At 37.5% G+C, this 19,423-nt stretch overlaps 1 protein-coding gene across 2 annotated transcripts in view; it reads right to left on the bottom strand.

The window, feature by feature from the left end:
* Positions 1 to 19,423, bottom strand: part of PTPN4 (protein tyrosine phosphatase non-receptor type 4) — a 217,572-nt gene that overhangs the window by 24,817 nt on the left and 173,332 nt on the right. For both annotated transcript variants that reach the window (XM_080798231.1, XM_080798232.1), the window contains exons 15-18: positions 17,706 to 17,864; positions 6,820 to 6,979; positions 3,679 to 3,762; positions 3,530 to 3,586 (exon numbers count right to left, since the gene is read on the bottom strand). In XM_080798231.1, coding sequence (XP_080654357.1) covers positions 3,530 to 3,586; positions 3,679 to 3,762; positions 6,820 to 6,979; positions 17,706 to 17,864 — 460 coding nt within the window. The remainder of the gene's footprint in view (positions 1 to 3,529; positions 3,587 to 3,678; positions 3,763 to 6,819; positions 6,980 to 17,705; positions 17,865 to 19,423) is intronic.

Raw genomic sequence — 19,423 nt, forward strand, 5'->3', positions numbered from 1 at the left:
AAAAGCATCTATCCATTTATTCATCTCTTTGTAAAAAGCAGAGATTGAGCTTTCCCAAAAAGCTATTATTTTTCTTTCAACAACTTTACCCCTGATGCCTTATTAAATGCCTAGATATACAGATAAGACTAATGGCCTCAAGGTGCATAGACAATGGCAGCCCTTACATACACTGTCCAGGTATGTACAAATTGCAGTTACTACAGTTCAGTTAAATAATACCAGTCTCCCAACAAAGTTCAAACTACAGTTACCACAACACATTGTGAAAACCTGTATAAAGTGCAAGCTTTGCTACTAGCTCATGAGTCCACAAATCACTACATAGACAACAGATACACATCACGATCAGTGACCAATCACATCACTTCTTTCAAAGTCTGCAGGTGATCTGTTGTTGTGCCTCTGTTACTCAGCTCATGCAGAGACAGCAAAGCAGGTATCTGCATCACCTCCTTGTCTCCCAGTGACAAACCCATGTAAATCTAAAGAGGCAACTGGTCAGAAAAGTTAAAAACACAGCAAAGGAACAAAAGAGTGATAGTGATGGAAATAAAATTCAAGTTGAACATAAACCACTGGCAGTGGAGATACTGACACGATTACTGTTAGAGAGTCTCCAGACAGGCACTAAAAGGAATTTGGTGGTCACATTTCACAACATTGAAAATGCACTGATAAAATGCTGGAAGTGAATTCAAATTTAAAAATGATTAGGACAATTTGCCAACATAAGAAAAATGCCTCCACTGTATTTTAAGTTATACGACAAAAAGGGCAACATTCCACTGTTCAAAGTACTTGTGGTAAGTTTCCACAAGGATAAAGAACACTTTATTTCTCAGTGTTTCTAGTGTGGAGCCTGCTTAAGATTCTTTCTCTCCCTCTCTCTCCCTCCACCTCTCTCTACGCCAACCTCTAAAAAAAATTAAATTAAAAATTAAAAAAAATTAAAAACTGAATCAAACATACATGTGGAGCAATATGCATTTTTCCATTATTTACTCATTTCAAATACAAATTTAATTAATTAACATATAATGTATTAGTTTCAGAGGTAGAGGTCATTGATGCATCAGTTTTATATAATACCCAGTGCTCATTATATTACGTGCCCTCCTTAATGTCCATTACCCAGTTGCCCTATCCTCTCTCTCCCTCCCCTCCAGCAACCCTCAGTTTGTTTCATATGATTAAGTTTCTTACAGTTTGTCTCCCTCTCTGATTTCCTCTTGTTGCATTTTCTATAATGCTATCTTACGAATATATTTCCATACTTATATGGAGCGACATCATTCATCATTTCAACAGCTGCAAAGTAGCATACAATTTATTTCACCAACTCTAATGAGGTACATTTTGGTCACCCCATCTTTATTATAAACAATATTACAATGAACATCCTTGTATATCCTTTGTTTCCTAGTCCAACTGCTTCATTAGAGGCAACTGCTAAAAGTGGAATCAGTGAGTCAAAAGATATGTATTTGATTTAAAAAAACAGAGTTTAAATTTGTTTTTAGTAAAGTTATACATCACACAGCTCAGAGAATTGACTAGGTCTATAAGATTACTAAGACAAGAAACAATTTCTTGTACTTCTCTGTACCATTCCCCCACACCAGGCAACTTCTTTCAACATTTTACCTACATCTTTTGTATCTACTTCGGTATCTCTAAATAATATCCTCGTTTTGTTTTTCTTTAGTTTTTAAATTTTATTCTTATTTTCTAAAGATTTTATTTATCCCTTTGAGAGAGAAACAGAGAGAGAGCACAAGCAGGGGGAGAGCGAGAGGGGGAAGATGACTCCCTGCTCAGCCAGAAGCCCAGACATGGGGCTCGATCCCAGGACCTAGAGATCATGACCCAAGCCAAAGGCAGATGCTTAACCATCTGAGCCAGCCAGGTGCCCCTTTAGTTTTCTATTTTAGACATTATCTACAGGTGAGAATTAGCGATCTTTAATCTTCTCATCTGTAGTCTGTCCCAAATACATATTTCCCATTACATATATACTAATAAATAATTTTGACTATTTCCTCTATCTGTGTCCCCATCCTTCACATGTAGAATAGGTTCAGGAGGCACTTTATACATCATATCCCTATCCTGTCCCCACTACCCACAAGTGATTTGTTGAAAAGTGGACATCTGCTATGAGCTGGATCTGTGAAGGACTTACTTCCCAGGAGTCTGTAAAATTGGACTGAGGTTTAATCTCTCTAGGTGGCTGGGCTGGTAATGTATGAATCTGGAAGTTACCATTAGCCCATCATATCATCTGAGGAGAATAATGGTAGCTATACAATTTCTCTTTAGTAGAGATGCAGGTGGTGGTGATGTTATAGAACTAACCTGAATCTGTTACTAAGAGCACTCTTTTTATTTAGACTGAATTTTATTTAGAGGAGCGAGAGAGATGAGGCTGATTCCCTACACAAATTGGTTTGCACTGAGAGAGAAAAATGGAACATGCAAAGAACTAGAGATGAAATATTTAGAGTCCTGATGTTCATTTTAAAGTTTTTTTTTTCCCCCTAGAGATCTGATGGCAATCCTATCCTTGGGTTTTGTGAGAAAACTCTACAGCTATATGATTAGGTGTATGACTTTGTATTTATGCTTAAGCCAGGGATATCATAGAGTACCCTGTTATTTGCAACCAACAAAGTCCTTAACAACCAGAACCAAAACTACGTATCATGATATCCCTGATCAGTCTTGACTGTGATCTTCAAACTAATTTTAAGGTTGCCGCGAAGCAACAAAGAAAGCATAACTGGCCTTTTTTTCTCAGGGTTCTGGTTTATACCTGTCCTAGGACAGAGAGACAGGTAAATGATAAAAGGTGCTGATTGCAAAGTCCTTGAAGACCATTTAGGTAAAGTAGGCAACAACATAAATGGGAATTTGAAAGCAGTATTTGCTGCATATACAAGCAGTAAAGATAACATATCCACAATTAAGAGTTATCTTTATGATGAGCAGAAAGTTCTTGAGTGCTAAAGGTGAATGAAGGGTACAGAAGGGTTCATCATAATGGGTACCCAGACTTTCCTATACTTTTGTTTAAAATGTTTAATATAATATTTTTGTTTAATATGTTTCAGTGAAAAATTTAAAAACTGTTCTATAGGGAAAACACAGGTATCATTTCTATTTAAAGTAAATTTTTTAAACAAAAAATAGGCAAATAGACTGTAGATAAACAATTTTAAATGAAAAAAAAAGTCAACAAAAAAGAAAAACAAATACTATACTGTCTACATTTTGCTATTTGAAGGAGTTATTTTGATAGAATCTTTTAAAACTTTAGAAACACCGGAAGTTATATATAGCTTCTTCACAAAAACAAGGGTTTTTAAAAAACTCCTACAGACTGGAAATAAAAATGAACTTCCCAGCAATTTAAGAGATTTAGCCAACATTTGATACTTGAGGAATTAAATTTATTCCTTTATTTAAACTAATAAATGAGTACATTTTCTTGAAAACAGGATTTACTTGCAAGATTTAGATAACTCACAGGTGTTCCTGGTGCTACTCTGGACACAATCACAGGCATCTTCTGATCATACCCTCCCTGAACAACAGAGCAAATCAGATTATCAGCCAAATATTACAAAATAAACACATCTTAACTTAAAAACCTGTACAATGTAAATTCTAGATTACCTTTACATTGAATCCAAACCTTCCATTTTCATCAGGTTTCATTCTGATTAGAACAAGATTATCTTGTGGAATACCACCATTAGGCTTAAAAAGACAAAAATAAATAACTTGTAATTTTGTCCATTTATAATCTCCCCTCAAAGATATACACGATGTATACTTTTTGTATGTTGATATTATCTGTAGTGTATAAAAATCACAATTTAAATTCCAATGTTAACTTAGGAAAGTAAATTTTGACTAATAACTTGCAGTTACACCAACTAGATATAGTCTCCTTGCCCCTGCATGCTAGGCTAAGTTTAAGGAGAAACAGGCATTATGAATTAAGTTATTAACTGCAACACCTCTGGAACCTCTCAAAGCTCTGCATACAATAAGTGTTCCTAAGTGTTACATGAATTCACATTCCTTCCTCTGCTTTTTAAAAACAATTTTATTGGGAAATAATTCACATTCTTCCCTATAATCACTTCTAATTATATTACCTTCAAACTGTCTTTCTCCTTGCTCTAGACCCAGGCCCTCTTCCAAATTCAAGGATATTGCTATAGCAATTCTCTACTCTTCTACATTATCCATTTCCTCCACCCTTCAGAGAAATACTCTTATTCCTCCCCTCCCAAAACAAAAAAACAAACAAACAAAAAAACCCCTTTTTCTCTGGATTCTACTTCCCCATCTATCTGCTGCCCCATCTGTCTCCTTCCTCTTGCTGTTAAAGTTCTTTAAAAGAGTTGGCCACATTTGCTATCTCTATTTCCCCTGATCCCAACCTCCCACAGTCATGTTTTTATCCCCAGTGCTCCATCAAAACTGTTCTAATTAAGGTCACCAAAGAGCTTCACATTGCTAAACCCAGCATTCAACCGTCAGCCCTCATCCTACTTGACTTGCCAGTAACACTTGACAAAACTGGTTATTCTCTCTGTGACTTTCCTCCCATCAGCCAGTTAGCCAGTGTACTCGTTTTCTTCCTACCTTGCTGTCCGCATCTTCTCAGTCTCCTTTGCTGGTTTCTTCATCTCCCTAATGTTGACATTTTGAAGAGCCAAAGGCTCACTTTCTAGAACCTCTTATTTAGTCATCTGCACACACCACACTCCCTTGGTGTTGTCTTCCTGTCTTGTGGTTTTACATACTGCCTACAAGCCACCAAACCTCAATGTTTTAACTCTAGCTTGGACCACTCCTTCACCTCCAGAATCCTCTCTGTAAGTGGATTTCTAGTAGCCATCTCAAACTTGTCATGCCCCAAACCACGCTCCCGATAGTCCACCTATGCCTGCTCTACATACAGCAGCCTTCCACATCTCGGAAATTGGCAACTTCAACCTCCTAGTTGTTCAGGCCCAAAACTTGACTGTTATCTTTGATTCCTCTCCTTCTCCAGTACTCTACACACAACCCTTCAGCATATCATGTTAGCTCTGTTCTCAAACCACTCAGAATACAGCCATGTTGTCCTCCTTCCATTGCTGCCAGTCGGATCCAAATCACCCCACGTCCCTGGAATACTGTACTACCTCACAACCAGTACCTTTACTTCTGCCCTGCTTTTGGTCTGTTTTCAAGACAAGAGCCAAGTTTTCAAGACAAGACAATGATACTGTTACAACTTAAGGGACATCATGCTGCTTTTCTCCTCAAATGTGTCCACCCCTTTTTGCTTCCTATTTCAGATTAACGCAGGGATAAAAAACAAAAGCTTTAAAGGTTGTGGGGATTTGGCCCTCTCCTCTTCATTAGCTTATTTCGCTCTGGCCACACTGACTCCCTTGGTGTTCCCTGACCGTATCAGTCACACTCCTTCCTTTGTACCTCTGTTCCCTCACCTCACCTGCTCTTCCACTAGATAGCTCTATAACTCATCACTGAATTCATGCGTGGCTTCCACTATTTTAAGTTGTGGCACTCTACTCTTGAAACCCTCTGACCTCTTCCTGCTTTATTTTTCTTTTTTATTTTTATTTTATTTTTCTCCTTAATCTAATATGCTATCTATTTAAATGATTTGCCTTGTTTACGGTTTGTCTCACCCTTATCCCCAGAATGTAAGTTCCTTGAAGGTAGAGTTTTTTGTTTTTTTTTTCTCCCTATTTTATTCCGATATATTCCCACAGCCTATAATAATACATGGTACACAGCAGGTACTCAATAATTAATTTTTGCATGAATGGACAAATTAGACTGTAGATTATTTAACAGCAGGGACCATGTCTTATTTGTCTTTATATTCCACTATCCTCCAAAAGTACCCAGTACATAGAAAAGACCTCAATGACTATGAACAAATGAATGATACATGAGAATCACCACAAAGATAATACCATAGCTGTTGTTCATTTTTGGGAAGGATTCTCATCTTTTTTTGATGTTTGTGGTGGTAGAGCAATAAATGTCGGAGAATAGAGCGGCTGCTTCTTGCTTTTCAAACTTTAGATACAAAAGGGCGATGAGAGCATGGTCACTGGAAACTTTTAGTACTGCCAATGCCTGCTGTGGACCTCCAATCCCTGCACCTTATTTTATTCCCTGATGTCTCTGTAAGTTTCCTGAAATACACCCATATTTGTCCGTTTTGATACTTCTTCATGAACACAGTGTATCCCTAAAATTTACTGGCAATCTCACCTTTGGTTTATTTACATCTACTTGAGAAAGCAATGAAAATTCATAAATCAGAGGATTCTAAAAGTCACCATTTTGTTGTGGTAAAAGCATATTCTCTAAGGGAAAAATACCAACATAATTCATAAATATATTTTACAGAACAGAGAGTAATCATATACTCCAGGGATCTGTACTCAATTTCAAAAAGTTGATGAAAATGATAGTCTCTGCATTCAGTGAATTATATAATAAAGTTAGTGGTATTTAATGCATTAGTAGCATTTGTTATGAAATGTGTGTTTTGCAAGACTAAAATCAACATAAATTTGTCAAGAATGAACTTTTAGAACAACGATAAAAGGAAATTCCACAATTGGGTTATATCATGGCAAATTTCATGAGCAACATATGATGAAAAAGAGGAAGTACACTAATATAATTTACAGACAAAACATACCACAGTACAAACAATTTCACTTCCGATTAAAAATTTTCAAAGAAATGTGAGAATATCTGAAAGCTACTTACAGTAGATTTTTCAGGGGAAGATGGAACATCAAATGTTTCGTTAATATGGTTTTCTAGATCTTGTTGAGAATGTGAATAATGAATTTGGTTCCAGCTGTTTTTCTTTGATTGTTTGGGTGGTAAAGCTGGAGGCTGCCCATCTCCAGGGGTCTCCTGTGATCTAGACAGGAAAAAGGGAAAAAAATGAGTATTTGGGAGCTGTCTTCTAGAACTGTTATTTTAAAAAAGATAGGGTCGGGGCACCTGGGTGGCTCATTTGGTTAAGCAGCTGTCCTGGGCTCTGGTCGTGGTCCTGGGGTCCTTGGATGGAGCCCCACATGTGACGCTGGCTCCCTACTCAACGGGGAACCTGCTTCTCCCTCTGCCCCACCCCCCACTGCTTTTCCTGCTTATACTCTCTCTGTCAAATAAATAAATATCTTAAAAAAAAAAAAAAAAAGCTAGGGTCAAAAACAAAACAAATAAAATAAAAGCTAGAGTCAAGCAACTCTAATATTTACAATGTCTAGTAGGAGATAAGCTTTAAATACTATGTTTACAAGAGCTACCGTTTAATGAAACCTTTCCTAACTTGGAAGTTTAAATAGTACATTGAATTCCCTACTTTATCAAATCTGTAAACAATTCTACATAATAATCAAATACACTTCAAGGATATCACGATGAAGATATCTATTAATCTACTATAACAGTACACACACACTTTTCCTAAACACTTTTTTAAAATAAGGTTATTGGGCGCCTGGGTGGCTCAGTGGGTTAAGCCGCTGCCTTCGGCTCAGGTCATGATCTCAGGGTCCTGGGATCGAGTCCTGCATCGGGCTCTCTGCTCAGCAGGGAGCCTGCTTCCCTCTCTCTCTCTCTCTGCCTGCCTCTCTGTCTACTGTGATCTGTCTGTCAAATAAATAAATAAAATCTTTAAAAAAAAAAAGAAAAAGAAAAAGTTTAAAAATAAAAATAATAAAATAAAATAAGGTTATCAGTGGAGTCACATGGGTAGCCAGGGAAAAAGGCAGTCAAAGGGAAATCAGAATTGAGAGTTGAGCTGTCCCACAGATAAAACACCTGGTACAATCTAGAGAACTTGTGATTGATCCAATTTACTTAGAAATAAAACAGAAGGGATGCCCGGGCAGCTTGGTCAGTTAAGCATCTTCCTTCGGCTCAGGTCATGATCCCAGGGTCCTGGGATTGAGTCCCGCACTGGGCTCCTTGCTCGGGGCAGGGGGAGTCTGCTTCTCCCTCTGCCTGCCATTCCCCCTGCTTGTGTTCTCTCTCTCTCTGACAAATAAATAATAAAATCTTAAGAAAAAAAGAAAAACACCATTCATGAAAGTAATGAACTGCAACAAAGATTAGAATCTGAGTAAGAGTGCTGAGCTCACTAAGGAGATAAAATTGGACAAGACATTGTTGGAGTATGTAATTTAAAGAAACAAAATCCAATTAACACTAGGGAGCATAAGCCTCAATTTGTGATGGCAAGAATTGATAAAAAGAGCTAGGTAGGAGAAGCTTCAAGGTAAAAGCAGTAGCTTTTTTAAGAACGAGCATAGTGTATGTAAAAATATTACTTGTGAGTTTTCCACAAAGGCCAGAAGGGGGAACCAGTGGCTCAGCTAGCATCCTAGGAAGCACACATCCATGGAGGTTGTGGGAATGAGGAAAGTGAGGCAAGGGGAAATAGTTGGTAAGAGTAGTGACCATTTCTGAGGTTATTATTTATCTCTATGACGCCAGGAGGTCTTTGGGAAAATAAAATAATTACTGTCCCATTGCCCAAGGTCTCAGAGAGCTGACAGCTGCTGTGTCAAGTTGCATGGCTGCTGCTGTACTATTCAGGCACAGATTTCATTCAGTTTCTGCTTTTTTGTTGAGGGAAAATAGTTGCCTAAGATATGAGCTGTAAGGTCCTGCGGAAGTGGAACTCCATTAGACTGTATTATTGTTTAAAAATCATTCTCCACCCTCTCTGGTTGACATTATTAGGCTTGGCCAAATGACTTGCTCTGTCCAATGAAATGTGAGTAGAAGTGGTCACTTTTGAAAGGACACTTTAGGAAACAGCTCATGATTTACTGTGCTTTTCTTTTTCCTTGGCCATGAGACTAGTCACGCCCCACACAAGAGTGTGGGTCTTGGAATGGTCATGACATGGAGTAGGGACACAGATAATCCATGATATACATATAATGTAAGAAAGAGATAACCTTTGTTGTTATGAGCTGCTATGAGTTGGGGTAATTTGTCACCACAGCATAATTTATCCCAAGAAAATGGATACAGAAATTAGTGTCAGAGTGGCTCTTTGATACATATGTTCTCCCTAGGTAGAGAAGGTTGTGAAACTTATTTAGAGGCTCACTGCTAAATATTTGGTAGATACAGGTAATGAAGCTAAAAATTTTATTCGTGCCAAGGAAGTCAGCCAGGTTTAATGGTTTAAATGTATGGTCCTCCAGAAATGTTCCTCTTGAGAGAAAATACAGTCATTCCGAATTTTCAGAATGTAAAATAAAATTTTCAGAATGTAAAATAAAACTTAATCATTAGGGGCGCCTGGGTGGCTCAGTTGTTGGGCATCTGCCTTCAGCTTGGGTCATGGTCCTGGAGTCCTGGGGTCGGGCCCCGTGTTGGGCTCTCTGCTCGGTGGGGGGCTGCTTCTCCCTCTCCCACTTCCCCTGCTTGTGTTCCCTCTCTCGCTGTGTCTCTCTCTGTCAAGTAATAAATAAAAATCTTAAAAAAAAAAAAAAACCCAAACTTAATCATTAAAAAAGTAGGTAAGCCATAGTGCCCACTCAATCTAACTTTCTACATAGAAGTCTTCAGGGAACAAAATGCTCAAAATTCTGAGAAGTCTGTAAGGACTGCATCAAAGAACATACCTTTTTTTTTTTCAGCAAAGCCTTCTCTGAGGTCTACCTTGATGGTCAGGGATTCCAGGTACCAAGCCCGACAGTTTTTATTCTATTAGTTTCAACTGCCAAGAGCCTAAGCCTTTAAGATCCAATACATTCAAGTGTTGCTAATCCAGGGAAATGTTCCCAAAGATGAGAACAGGGACATGGACCTCAAACATGGCCTGCCGGAAGGGATCAGGACACAAAAAGATGGATATCCTCTCACATAGCCTCATAGATGTGACATTTCTAAAAAGCAGTTGATCAAAAGCCTCTAAGACTTTACAAAACCAGAAGTCACTGGACTCCACATCTATCAATCAACAGGTCTCAATTCCTTGCTTAGGGTTAAGAATGACCAGGTGAATAGAAAGTTTTTTTTTCTAGTTTTGCATATAGCTGTCACACCCAGGAAACAGGAAACAGCCTCAAAACTGAAGATCTATAGGGCATAGTATAAGGTTGAGATCAGAAGGGAATGGAGTTAGAGCAACTCACTTTATTCTTGGTCTAGTCAACAGCCTAATCCATAACAATTCTAAAATATACAACAGGGACAAACTGACCTGTAAAGCAACATCTTAAGTGAGCTAAATCTGGTGGGTATGGGTATAACAGTGACAATGCTGAGTTACAAGATAGGGAAAGTATTGACATTATGGGACATTCTGCTAAAACTGTTTAATCTAAATTACTGGCGCTAAAGATTGGGCATACATAGTCAAAAAAGCTCCAGGAGTGATTTTATTATGAACTGCTAATTAGAGATCACTGTCATTGTCCTGTAACACTGGTTGCATTATCATGACCGGCGGGCGAATTTTGGCCTACATAATTTAGCCCATTATTTTTTCTTTATAAAATATGAGTTAATTGGCTACATTTAAAAACTTACATATGTATCTGGATTTCCAGAATGGAAAATCTGGAAGCTCTGGAAAAAACGAAACTGCATTATCACTGGTCAAAGCCAAGAATGAGCTGCTGCCTTTAGATGGGCCATGGGCATCCCAGTCCACATAAATCCCACCCAGGGTTACTTGTGAGATTCCAGTAGGTATTTGAGTTGAACCTCTCCTTTAAACATTCAAAGTCCACAGGAAAACACAGAAAGGAAGAGAGCCAAGCACAGAGGCTTGAGTTGGGATTTAAGCCAAGTTCTAAAGAAAAGGTGAGAGAATGCAGCATGCACAGCAAGGATTAGTCAAGACAACACAGAAAAGAACACTGTAATTTCAGACTTCAGGAAAAGGGCTATCTGCTTTCTCTCATTGTTTTAAGTAACTTTGGTGTTAGAATAACTTCTCAGAGCCTGATGGTCAGGCTCTCCAGATATCAGACTGTTGCAGAGGAAAAGACTGGTCTGGGAGCTTTTACAAACTAATTATGTGCTTTCCCAGTAATCCCAGTAACTATCTGCCCTTTTTATGTCTCCATGTCCAATAACCAAAGTCCATCTATATCTATCTATCTACTTGTGTCTCTAACCAATACAGTCTATCAAAGTAATCAAGGATGTCAGCACAGAATCCTGAAATTCTTACTTTTTTAAAAAAAGATTTTATTTACTTAATTGACAGAGATCACAAGTAGGCAGAGAGACAGGCAGAGAGAGAGAGAGAGAGAGAGGGAAGCAGGCTCCCTGATGAGCACAGATGTGGGGATTGATCGCAGGACCCTGAGATCACGACCCGATCTGAAGGCAGAGGCTTAAACTCACTGAGCCACCCAGGTGCCCCCTGAAATTCTTATTTTGAACAAAGGTCATCAATTACATTTTAAGACATATCCCAAGTGGATTAATTCAATTGATCATAAAAAATAACTTCCTACTTTGTATCTAATGTAGAGATCATTAGTATAGTTAATTTATTACTTATTCAATTACCTAGGAAGATGACTTTCATAGGTAAACCATGAATTATAAATTAAAATACATTTAAAATAATTTCATAAAATAGGCCAATTCTAAAAAAAGATACCTTTTCTAGGCAAAAATAACAAAAAAACCCCACAATTGCTAATTATAAAAGAATAAAGAGGTATCATATACTTTGGAAGAACAACCAGGCAGCATAGTGGAACACAGCCACATCAGAAATAATTCCCCTGGGAAAAAAAAAAAAAAGAATTCCTCTGAGAGAAGGGACCTATGACTTAAAGAGAAAGCCAACATCTATCAGATACTTCGGACAGGACTAGGGAGATAGGAACCAAAGAAAAAAGTGGGCATCAGAGCTCTGGCTGACATCTCTTAAGTGGAGGTAATCCTTTAGCTTTGAAGATGGGAGTGAGAAAAGAAAAAAGACAGGAGCTAGAAAAGATCTGTTACAAGGAGGGTACAGAAAGAAGTATAATCCTAAAGGGATTTTTTTTGTTACTTATAAAAAAGAAAAACTGGCAAGGTAAGCCCTGCAAATTGTGAATAAAAGAAAATAAACAATGTTGAAGATTCAACTGTATATACATACCACTCACAGAAGCATAAAAAGTTTATTCTAATTTAAGACTAGAAAACAAACAAAATCCATATTCTTGGTACAAACTAATACAAACTTGCCAGGACTGATGGCTCATTTTAAGATTCTAATGTTCTAAGATGCATACCAGGAGCTCATGTCTCATTCAACTGTAGTCCTTAGTGCTATCCAAGTTCTCACTGGGCAGTAACCCTACTATACTTTACTTATACCATGTAAGAAGCAGATAAAATTCTGATTCAGAATTCAGGCTTCCTGATATGTTGGCTAATTTAGAGTGACAATCACAGTATTTCAAAGTAAACACCACTGAAAACTGATTATTAATTAATGCTCAAGGCAATTTAAACAGTGCATATAAACTCTCAGGGATATGATAAATATGAGAATAGAATTGAAAATGTCCTATTACCATATCAATAGGAATCTATTTCAGAATCAAGGTCCCAGACCTGAGATACTTGGTTTCAACCAAACTCCAAGTCCCTGACCTTAGCTCCCAAAAGTGAGTACTGGAGACATGTGCCAGAGGTGGACAGCAGGTTAGGTATACTGCAGCTACAGTAGTCCAGTGACCTATGTAATTAGTCTTGTTACAAACTACAGTGTCAAATACAGTGTGCCCCCTGAGGCCCCAGGGACCAATCATCTCCTCCCATAACACCTCCTTTGGTTCTTTTATTTCCTTGTCCTCGAATGGTCTGGTATTTGCAGAATACATAATACAGATGACCCTTGGACAACACGGTTTGATCTGCACCAATTCACATACACATGGATTTTTTACACTACAGCACTGTAAATTTTGTTAAAATTTTTTCTCTAGCTTACTTTATTGTAAGAATATAGTATATATTACATGTAACATATAAAATATGTGTCAATCAACTGTGTGTATTCTCAGTAAGGCTACTGGCCAACAACAGGTTATTAGCAGTTAAGTTTCTGGGAAGTCAAAAGTTATATGTGAATTTTCAACTATATAGGGGTTGGCGTCCCTAATCCCCATGTTTTTCAAGGGTCAAATGTATGTTGCTAGACTTGATCAAGGTTGGCATGGGAATTGGGTTAAGCTGAGTGAGGACATAAAGTTTTCAGTGGTACTACCTCAGAGGAGCAAAGTGAAGGCAAACCTTTAAAGACTAAGTGAAAGGAATTGATGAAGTGAGGCCAAAGCTGCGGTGACTCACGAGAAAAGACTAGAAAGGGACGGTCCAGGCAAAAATGGTTCAGGGAAATGGATTTGACACTTCAGGATTATGAAATCTGTAGAGTCTCTTGTGATTAGGTCTAAGGATAAAGCTAAGAATTTGGAGAATTCCTCATTGTATTCAAGCAGACATCCATATTTCAAACATATAGACCGATAAATGGCTGATAATAATCTTAAAGGCTGCCAGTACATCCCCCCAAACTAACTAGAATTATACATTATAGTTAACATCTACTAAGCACCTTTTCTCTGCTTAACTATTATACATCTAATTTACTGTTCAAAGCAACCCTATGAGGTAGATATTCTCATCCTGTTTTTTTATAGGTGAGGAAATTGAGGCTTACAAAGATAAAATGACTCACCCAAGGTCACATAATTAGAACTGGCGGAACCAAGTCTTAAACCCAGCCTGGGGGCGCCTGGGTGGCTCAGTGGTTTAAAGCCTCTGCCTTCGGTCAGGTCATGATCTCAGGGTGCTGGGATCGAGCCCCGCATCCGGCTCTCTGCTCAGCAGGGAGCCTGCTTCCCCCTATCTTCGGGACGCCTGGGTGGCTCAGTTGGTTAAGCGACTGCCTTCGGCTCAGGTCATGATCCCAGCATCCTGGGATCGAGTCCCACATCGGGCTCCTTGCTCGGCGGGGAGCCTGCTTCTTCTCCCTCTGCCTCTGCCTGCCACTCTGTCTGCCTGTGATCGCTCTCTCTCTCTCTAACAAATAAATAAATTAAAAAAAAAAATTAAAAAAAAAAACCCAGCCTGAATCCAGAGCTTTGCTCTGAACATGATGCTATAGTTACACTTTAAACAAAACAACTATAAAAGGCAGGAGCAAAGTTATTTTATATCAGAGGTTTCCAAACTTTATGTAGCAGTAGACTCTTCTCCAAATAAAACGCTTCTCATAAGCCCATATATAAGATATACAAAAGCTAAGCAGCCCTCCTGACAGTATCTGAGGCCTCGACAGAACTTACCAGAGCACACCCAGAACAAGACGACCCTCTGTCATGCCATTTGGTCTTAAGTGGTTAAGTCCTAATAAAAACGACTTATATTTAAATAGAGAGAATGCAAGACCAGAAGAGATCTGTGCTCTAATAACATGCATTTTTACTTTAATTGAGAACATATTTCTAACTCAATGGTTTTAATATACTTAAAACCAATAATTTGCCTAAAATGATGGCGGGGAAGAGGTTTGAATGGGACTGAAGCTTGAAACATGTTATTCACAATTTACCCACATGAAAAATTTTGTGGGCTAATTACTACCTATGTTAACTTTTTGACATTAAGAAAAGAGATGGGGAGATGGGAATATAATTCTAAGAGTGTTCCAATGCCCAACTCTCATACTGCGATTTTTCAATACAAATAACTTATCTTCAACTTTGACATTTTAAGAAATGTTAAGTGAAGAGCAAACAATGAAAATATTAAAGAGCACCTTGTTGTCAGCAGAGCAATATATTGTAATATAGCAGCAAAAGATTTGTTAAAACTGTCAATGAAGCCAGGTAGGCAAAAACTTTGATTTATGTGAGTCCAGTCAGCGTTAAATTTCCTCATGAATGCTTCAACAGCAGCAGTGAAAGCAGCTTATTCTGCAGTCAAAGCAACCTTCTGTTGCTGTCTTTAACAACTCATATGAAAATAAATAAAATCTTAACCACCCAACTAACATGCTTTGTGATGATTTTGTAGAAACGTCCAAGCTTCCCTGCTACATATTAATGGGAATATATTAACATTTGTGCTGTGAATTTACTAAAATAAACACCTGTTAAGTATTTTCAAATTAATTGAGGGTAATAACCTGCACTGTTATTGTTTTTCTCAGAAAATCACAAACTAAAACAGTCTAATTTTCTGTGAAACATTTAAAGAAAGGAAGGAAATGGTAGACTGCAGTCTCAATCACCCTTGCCTAAAAATGGTAACTTTATACTAAGCAGTATAAACAACCTTCTATTTGTTTCCATAATAAACATACCCATGAGTTAATAGTGTTTTCACCTTGTGAAGCAGGTGATCTTACCCAGTGACTGAAGTCTGGACCCAGGTTTCACCTCAAAGGCCCTGTACTCACTCAAAAAACAGGGAATGGTGAGGTGATCTCAAAATTTCTTTCAATACGTGTTGAAATGCTCTGAGCTTCATCCAACACATTGTCCAGATTCTTTCCACATTTGGCCAAAACTAAAACCTACGGATTCCAAGTTGTAAAATATTTTCTCCAGATTGCAAATATCAGCCAGCAAAGCAACCAACCAGCCAACTGATCAATCAATCAAAAAAGCCTGTCTAAGACACAAAGTTCTGCTGGTTGGCTCAGGTAGGGAAGACTTGAATTTCAGTTCTGTAAATTGGGACAAGTGCTGTTAAGTGTGGTTTTCTCATCCACAAAATGGGGATTACATGTCTTCCCTATTTCATTGAGTTGTCTTAAATAGTGAGATAATTTCTGAAGCTGATCATAAGCAACTAATGTAAGTTATTTGTTTACCATTAACCTTATCTTTTCAGACCTCTCTCATTATTCTTAAGGTGAAAACTGGCTGAATTTTAAATGCAGTGTTAAGAGATTCAAAACTGAATATAAACACATGAGCCTCATAAAATACATGTCTGATGAGAAAGGTCCAAGCATTTGAAATTCTTGTGGATCAGGATGGGGAAGCAAGACAATGCCAATCTGTTCTGAACTTGTACCTCCATTTAAAGTCAGGAAGACAGAACAAAGGTTTTTATGATTGACGAACCTATAAAATGTACACATGCAGATACTCAATTGTATGTGTATGTATACATGTACGTGTGTCTGTATGAAAAGGGCTATTCAAAAAATGGACTGAGATAATTCTGTTAGGTCCTGGAAGTTACACTGTTTTATTCTGCAGTAAGATGGGCTTTTGAGATTCCTCTATATGCTTTATTTCTATGTGCAGAAAGTACATCATTTTTAAATTTAATCAATTAACATCTCAATCATGTGCTTAGTTATTATACTTTTTAAAGTTTCAGAATTAGAAAATACATGATTATTAAAAATCAAAATATACAATGATAATTTTTAAGGTAATCAAAAATTAGGGATGCCTGGGTGGCTCAGTCAGTTAAATGTCTGCCTTTGGCTCAGATCATGATCCCAGGATCCTGGGATAGAGTCCCACTTCCGGCTCCTTGCTCAGTGGGGAGCCTGCTCCTCCCTCTGCCTGCCACCCTGCTTGCGAGTGCCCAAGTGCTCTGACAAATAAATACATCTTTAGAAGAGAAATTAAATTTCTACCAGCCTTGCCTCCTGTCAACTCATTTCCCACATGTGTCACTGTGTAATGTGTATCTGTCCTATTCCTTCATTCTTTTTACTATACACACACAATCAAAATGTTTTACCAAGGTATGTTACTAAGACTAAAATTCCACTTGTCTTAACAGCTTGGCCAGTCTTCCTTGGCTAACCCTATAGTGAGGACAACCACACCTCCTCTATATCTTGTCATGTGTTCTGGAGCTCCTATACCTACCTGCTTTGCTAATCAGTCCATCTACTCTTCCACCATCACTCAAACTCCTTCTTTCTTCAGCCCTGATCACAGTCACTACATCCTACACCCTTTCCTTCTTCTCAAAAATTAATCATTTTACTTCTCTATGTGCCTTATCAGGAATTTTACTTTTCCCCCCTAATTCTCACACTGTTTTTACTTACATATGGACTAACTGCATTATATAAACGAATCAATCAAATCAAGATATTACATGTTATTGCGAAGGTAAGCATGTTGTAAATTATACTGATGGGGTATAAATATTGAATTATGAAGTTCAATTTATATACCAGTATGTAATATGAAATAGGAATGAATTTTTAAAAAGATGCGTGCATATTTTCTACAACATATTTCAGTATGATTGTCATCTTACTTAGTTCTCCTTTGCTACTTAATTTTTCCCACATTGTCTATTCATTCTTATGGTAAATGAAAAATATTAAGAAAACTCTACCTTTAATATTTCACTGCCTGACTGTAATGCTACATTATCTGCAGAAAATAAAGGTTTAAGAACATACTAAGTCAACAAAAAAGTAAGAGGGTTTTTTGGGGGGGAGGAGGGGAATACAAAGAACTCTCAAGAACAAATAAGCACATCTGCAAATACATAAACATTTTAAAACACTGCATAAATAAATGTCTGTATCAAATACCCTAACTTGCCAGATTATTTCAAATGAAACAATCTGGGGCATTATTATTTATAAGAAGGAAGCTAAATGAAAAAGGTCTTACGGTGATGATTCCAGAACAATGCTATTAGCTTGGGTTGAAGATGGAGATCTGTGATTCACAAATACTTCACTTGGGGAAGTGTGAACCACATGGTCTACCAAATGACCAACTGAAGATGGTCGTAACCGGGTTCCCTCTTGTGTGAATGCCGAATTTCGACTACATAAAGAGAAAGAAAAATTGAGTGAAAATGTGCTTTAATTCAACTTTTTCCAGTTTCTTACTCACATGATTACATTACAAAGTGGGTATATGTTTTAACACTAACCACACTGACTAAGCAAAATCTCTGACAAAGATAGTATGATGTAAACAGAAATAATACCACATAGGAAGTCTAGGATCTCAACTAAAGTCAGTGATCGAACACAAGGGTTTTACCTGTTCCATCTATTATGACTACCAACCTTACTGTCTAAAGGCTTTAGTTACTACAACTTAGTGTCTTAGTCAGCATTTACACCTCATTTCATTGCACTTTGCTTTACTGCCTCTTCTTTTTAAACACTCATTTCTTTTAGAGAGAGAGAGAGAGAATGAGAAAGAGAGCGCACCGACAGGGGAGGAGCAGAGGGAAAGAATCTCAAGCAGACCCCCTGCAGAGTGCAGAGCCTGATGCAGGGCTTGATCTTACAACTCCAGGATCCTGACCTGGGCCAAAATCAAGAATCAGACACCCAACTGACTGAACCACCCAGGTGCCCCTCTTCTTCTTCTTCTTTTTTTTTTTTTAAATGTATTGAAGGTTTGCAGTAACTGCATGGAGCAAGTCTATTGGGTACCATTTCTTCAACAGCATTTGTTCACTTCGTGTCTCTCTCACATGTTGGTAATTCTTCCATTATTTCAGACTTTATTGTTTTTGTTGCAGTAATCTGTGATCAGCGATTATGACTCACTGAAAGCTTAGATGACGGTTAGCATTTTTTAGTAATAAATTGTTTTTAATTAAAGTATGCACACTGATTTTTCACACTGCCATTGCACATTTAACGGAATACAGTTGAGTGTAAATATAACTTCTGTATGTACTAAGACACAAAAAGATTCAGTGACTTGCTTCATTGCAGTGGTCTGGAACCAAACCTGCAGTATCTCCAAGGTATGCCTTTATAAAATAAAGGGAGAGAATAAATAATTCAGATATATCTTTGGTCTGTGTTCTTTTTTAAATCCTTACAGAAGGTTTTTATTTATGGGACTTTTTAAGATTCCTAAAAATAAATAACATATTTCTACCCTCATAAGTGACAGTCACATGAATTTTAATTTTCATTACTATTATTAATTATGACATTTGAATGCTTATTATGTGCTAGGCAATGTTCTAGGCATTTTACATATATCACTTCATTTAATCCTTGTAAAAATACTACAAGAAAGACAGTTATTATAATTTGTAGATGAGGAAAATGGGACAAAGAGATTAATTAATTTACTCGAAGTTCAAACTTCGAGTGATTCCAGGGTCCATGTGCTTAACCATCACACTATACTGTCTCTTCAGAATTGAGAAAAAAACCTTTTCAGATCATATCTAAAATTTTTTCATTATCTAGGAAGTTTAATCAGAGCTGCTGCTAATTAATTAACTCGCTCATCTTTCCTCTGTGTTCTGTAATTTGCTCTAATTATTTAGTGGTAACTAGTAACAAATGGAGAAATGGTTGGCTGGAAAATGGACCAAAAAAGATGGTTCTGGATTTTCTTCAAATAGT

Source organism: Martes martes (assembly GCF_963455335.1).
Source record: "Martes martes genome assembly, chromosome: 3".
NCBI classification, from domain to species: Eukaryota; Metazoa; Chordata; class Mammalia; order Carnivora; family Mustelidae; genus Martes; species Martes martes.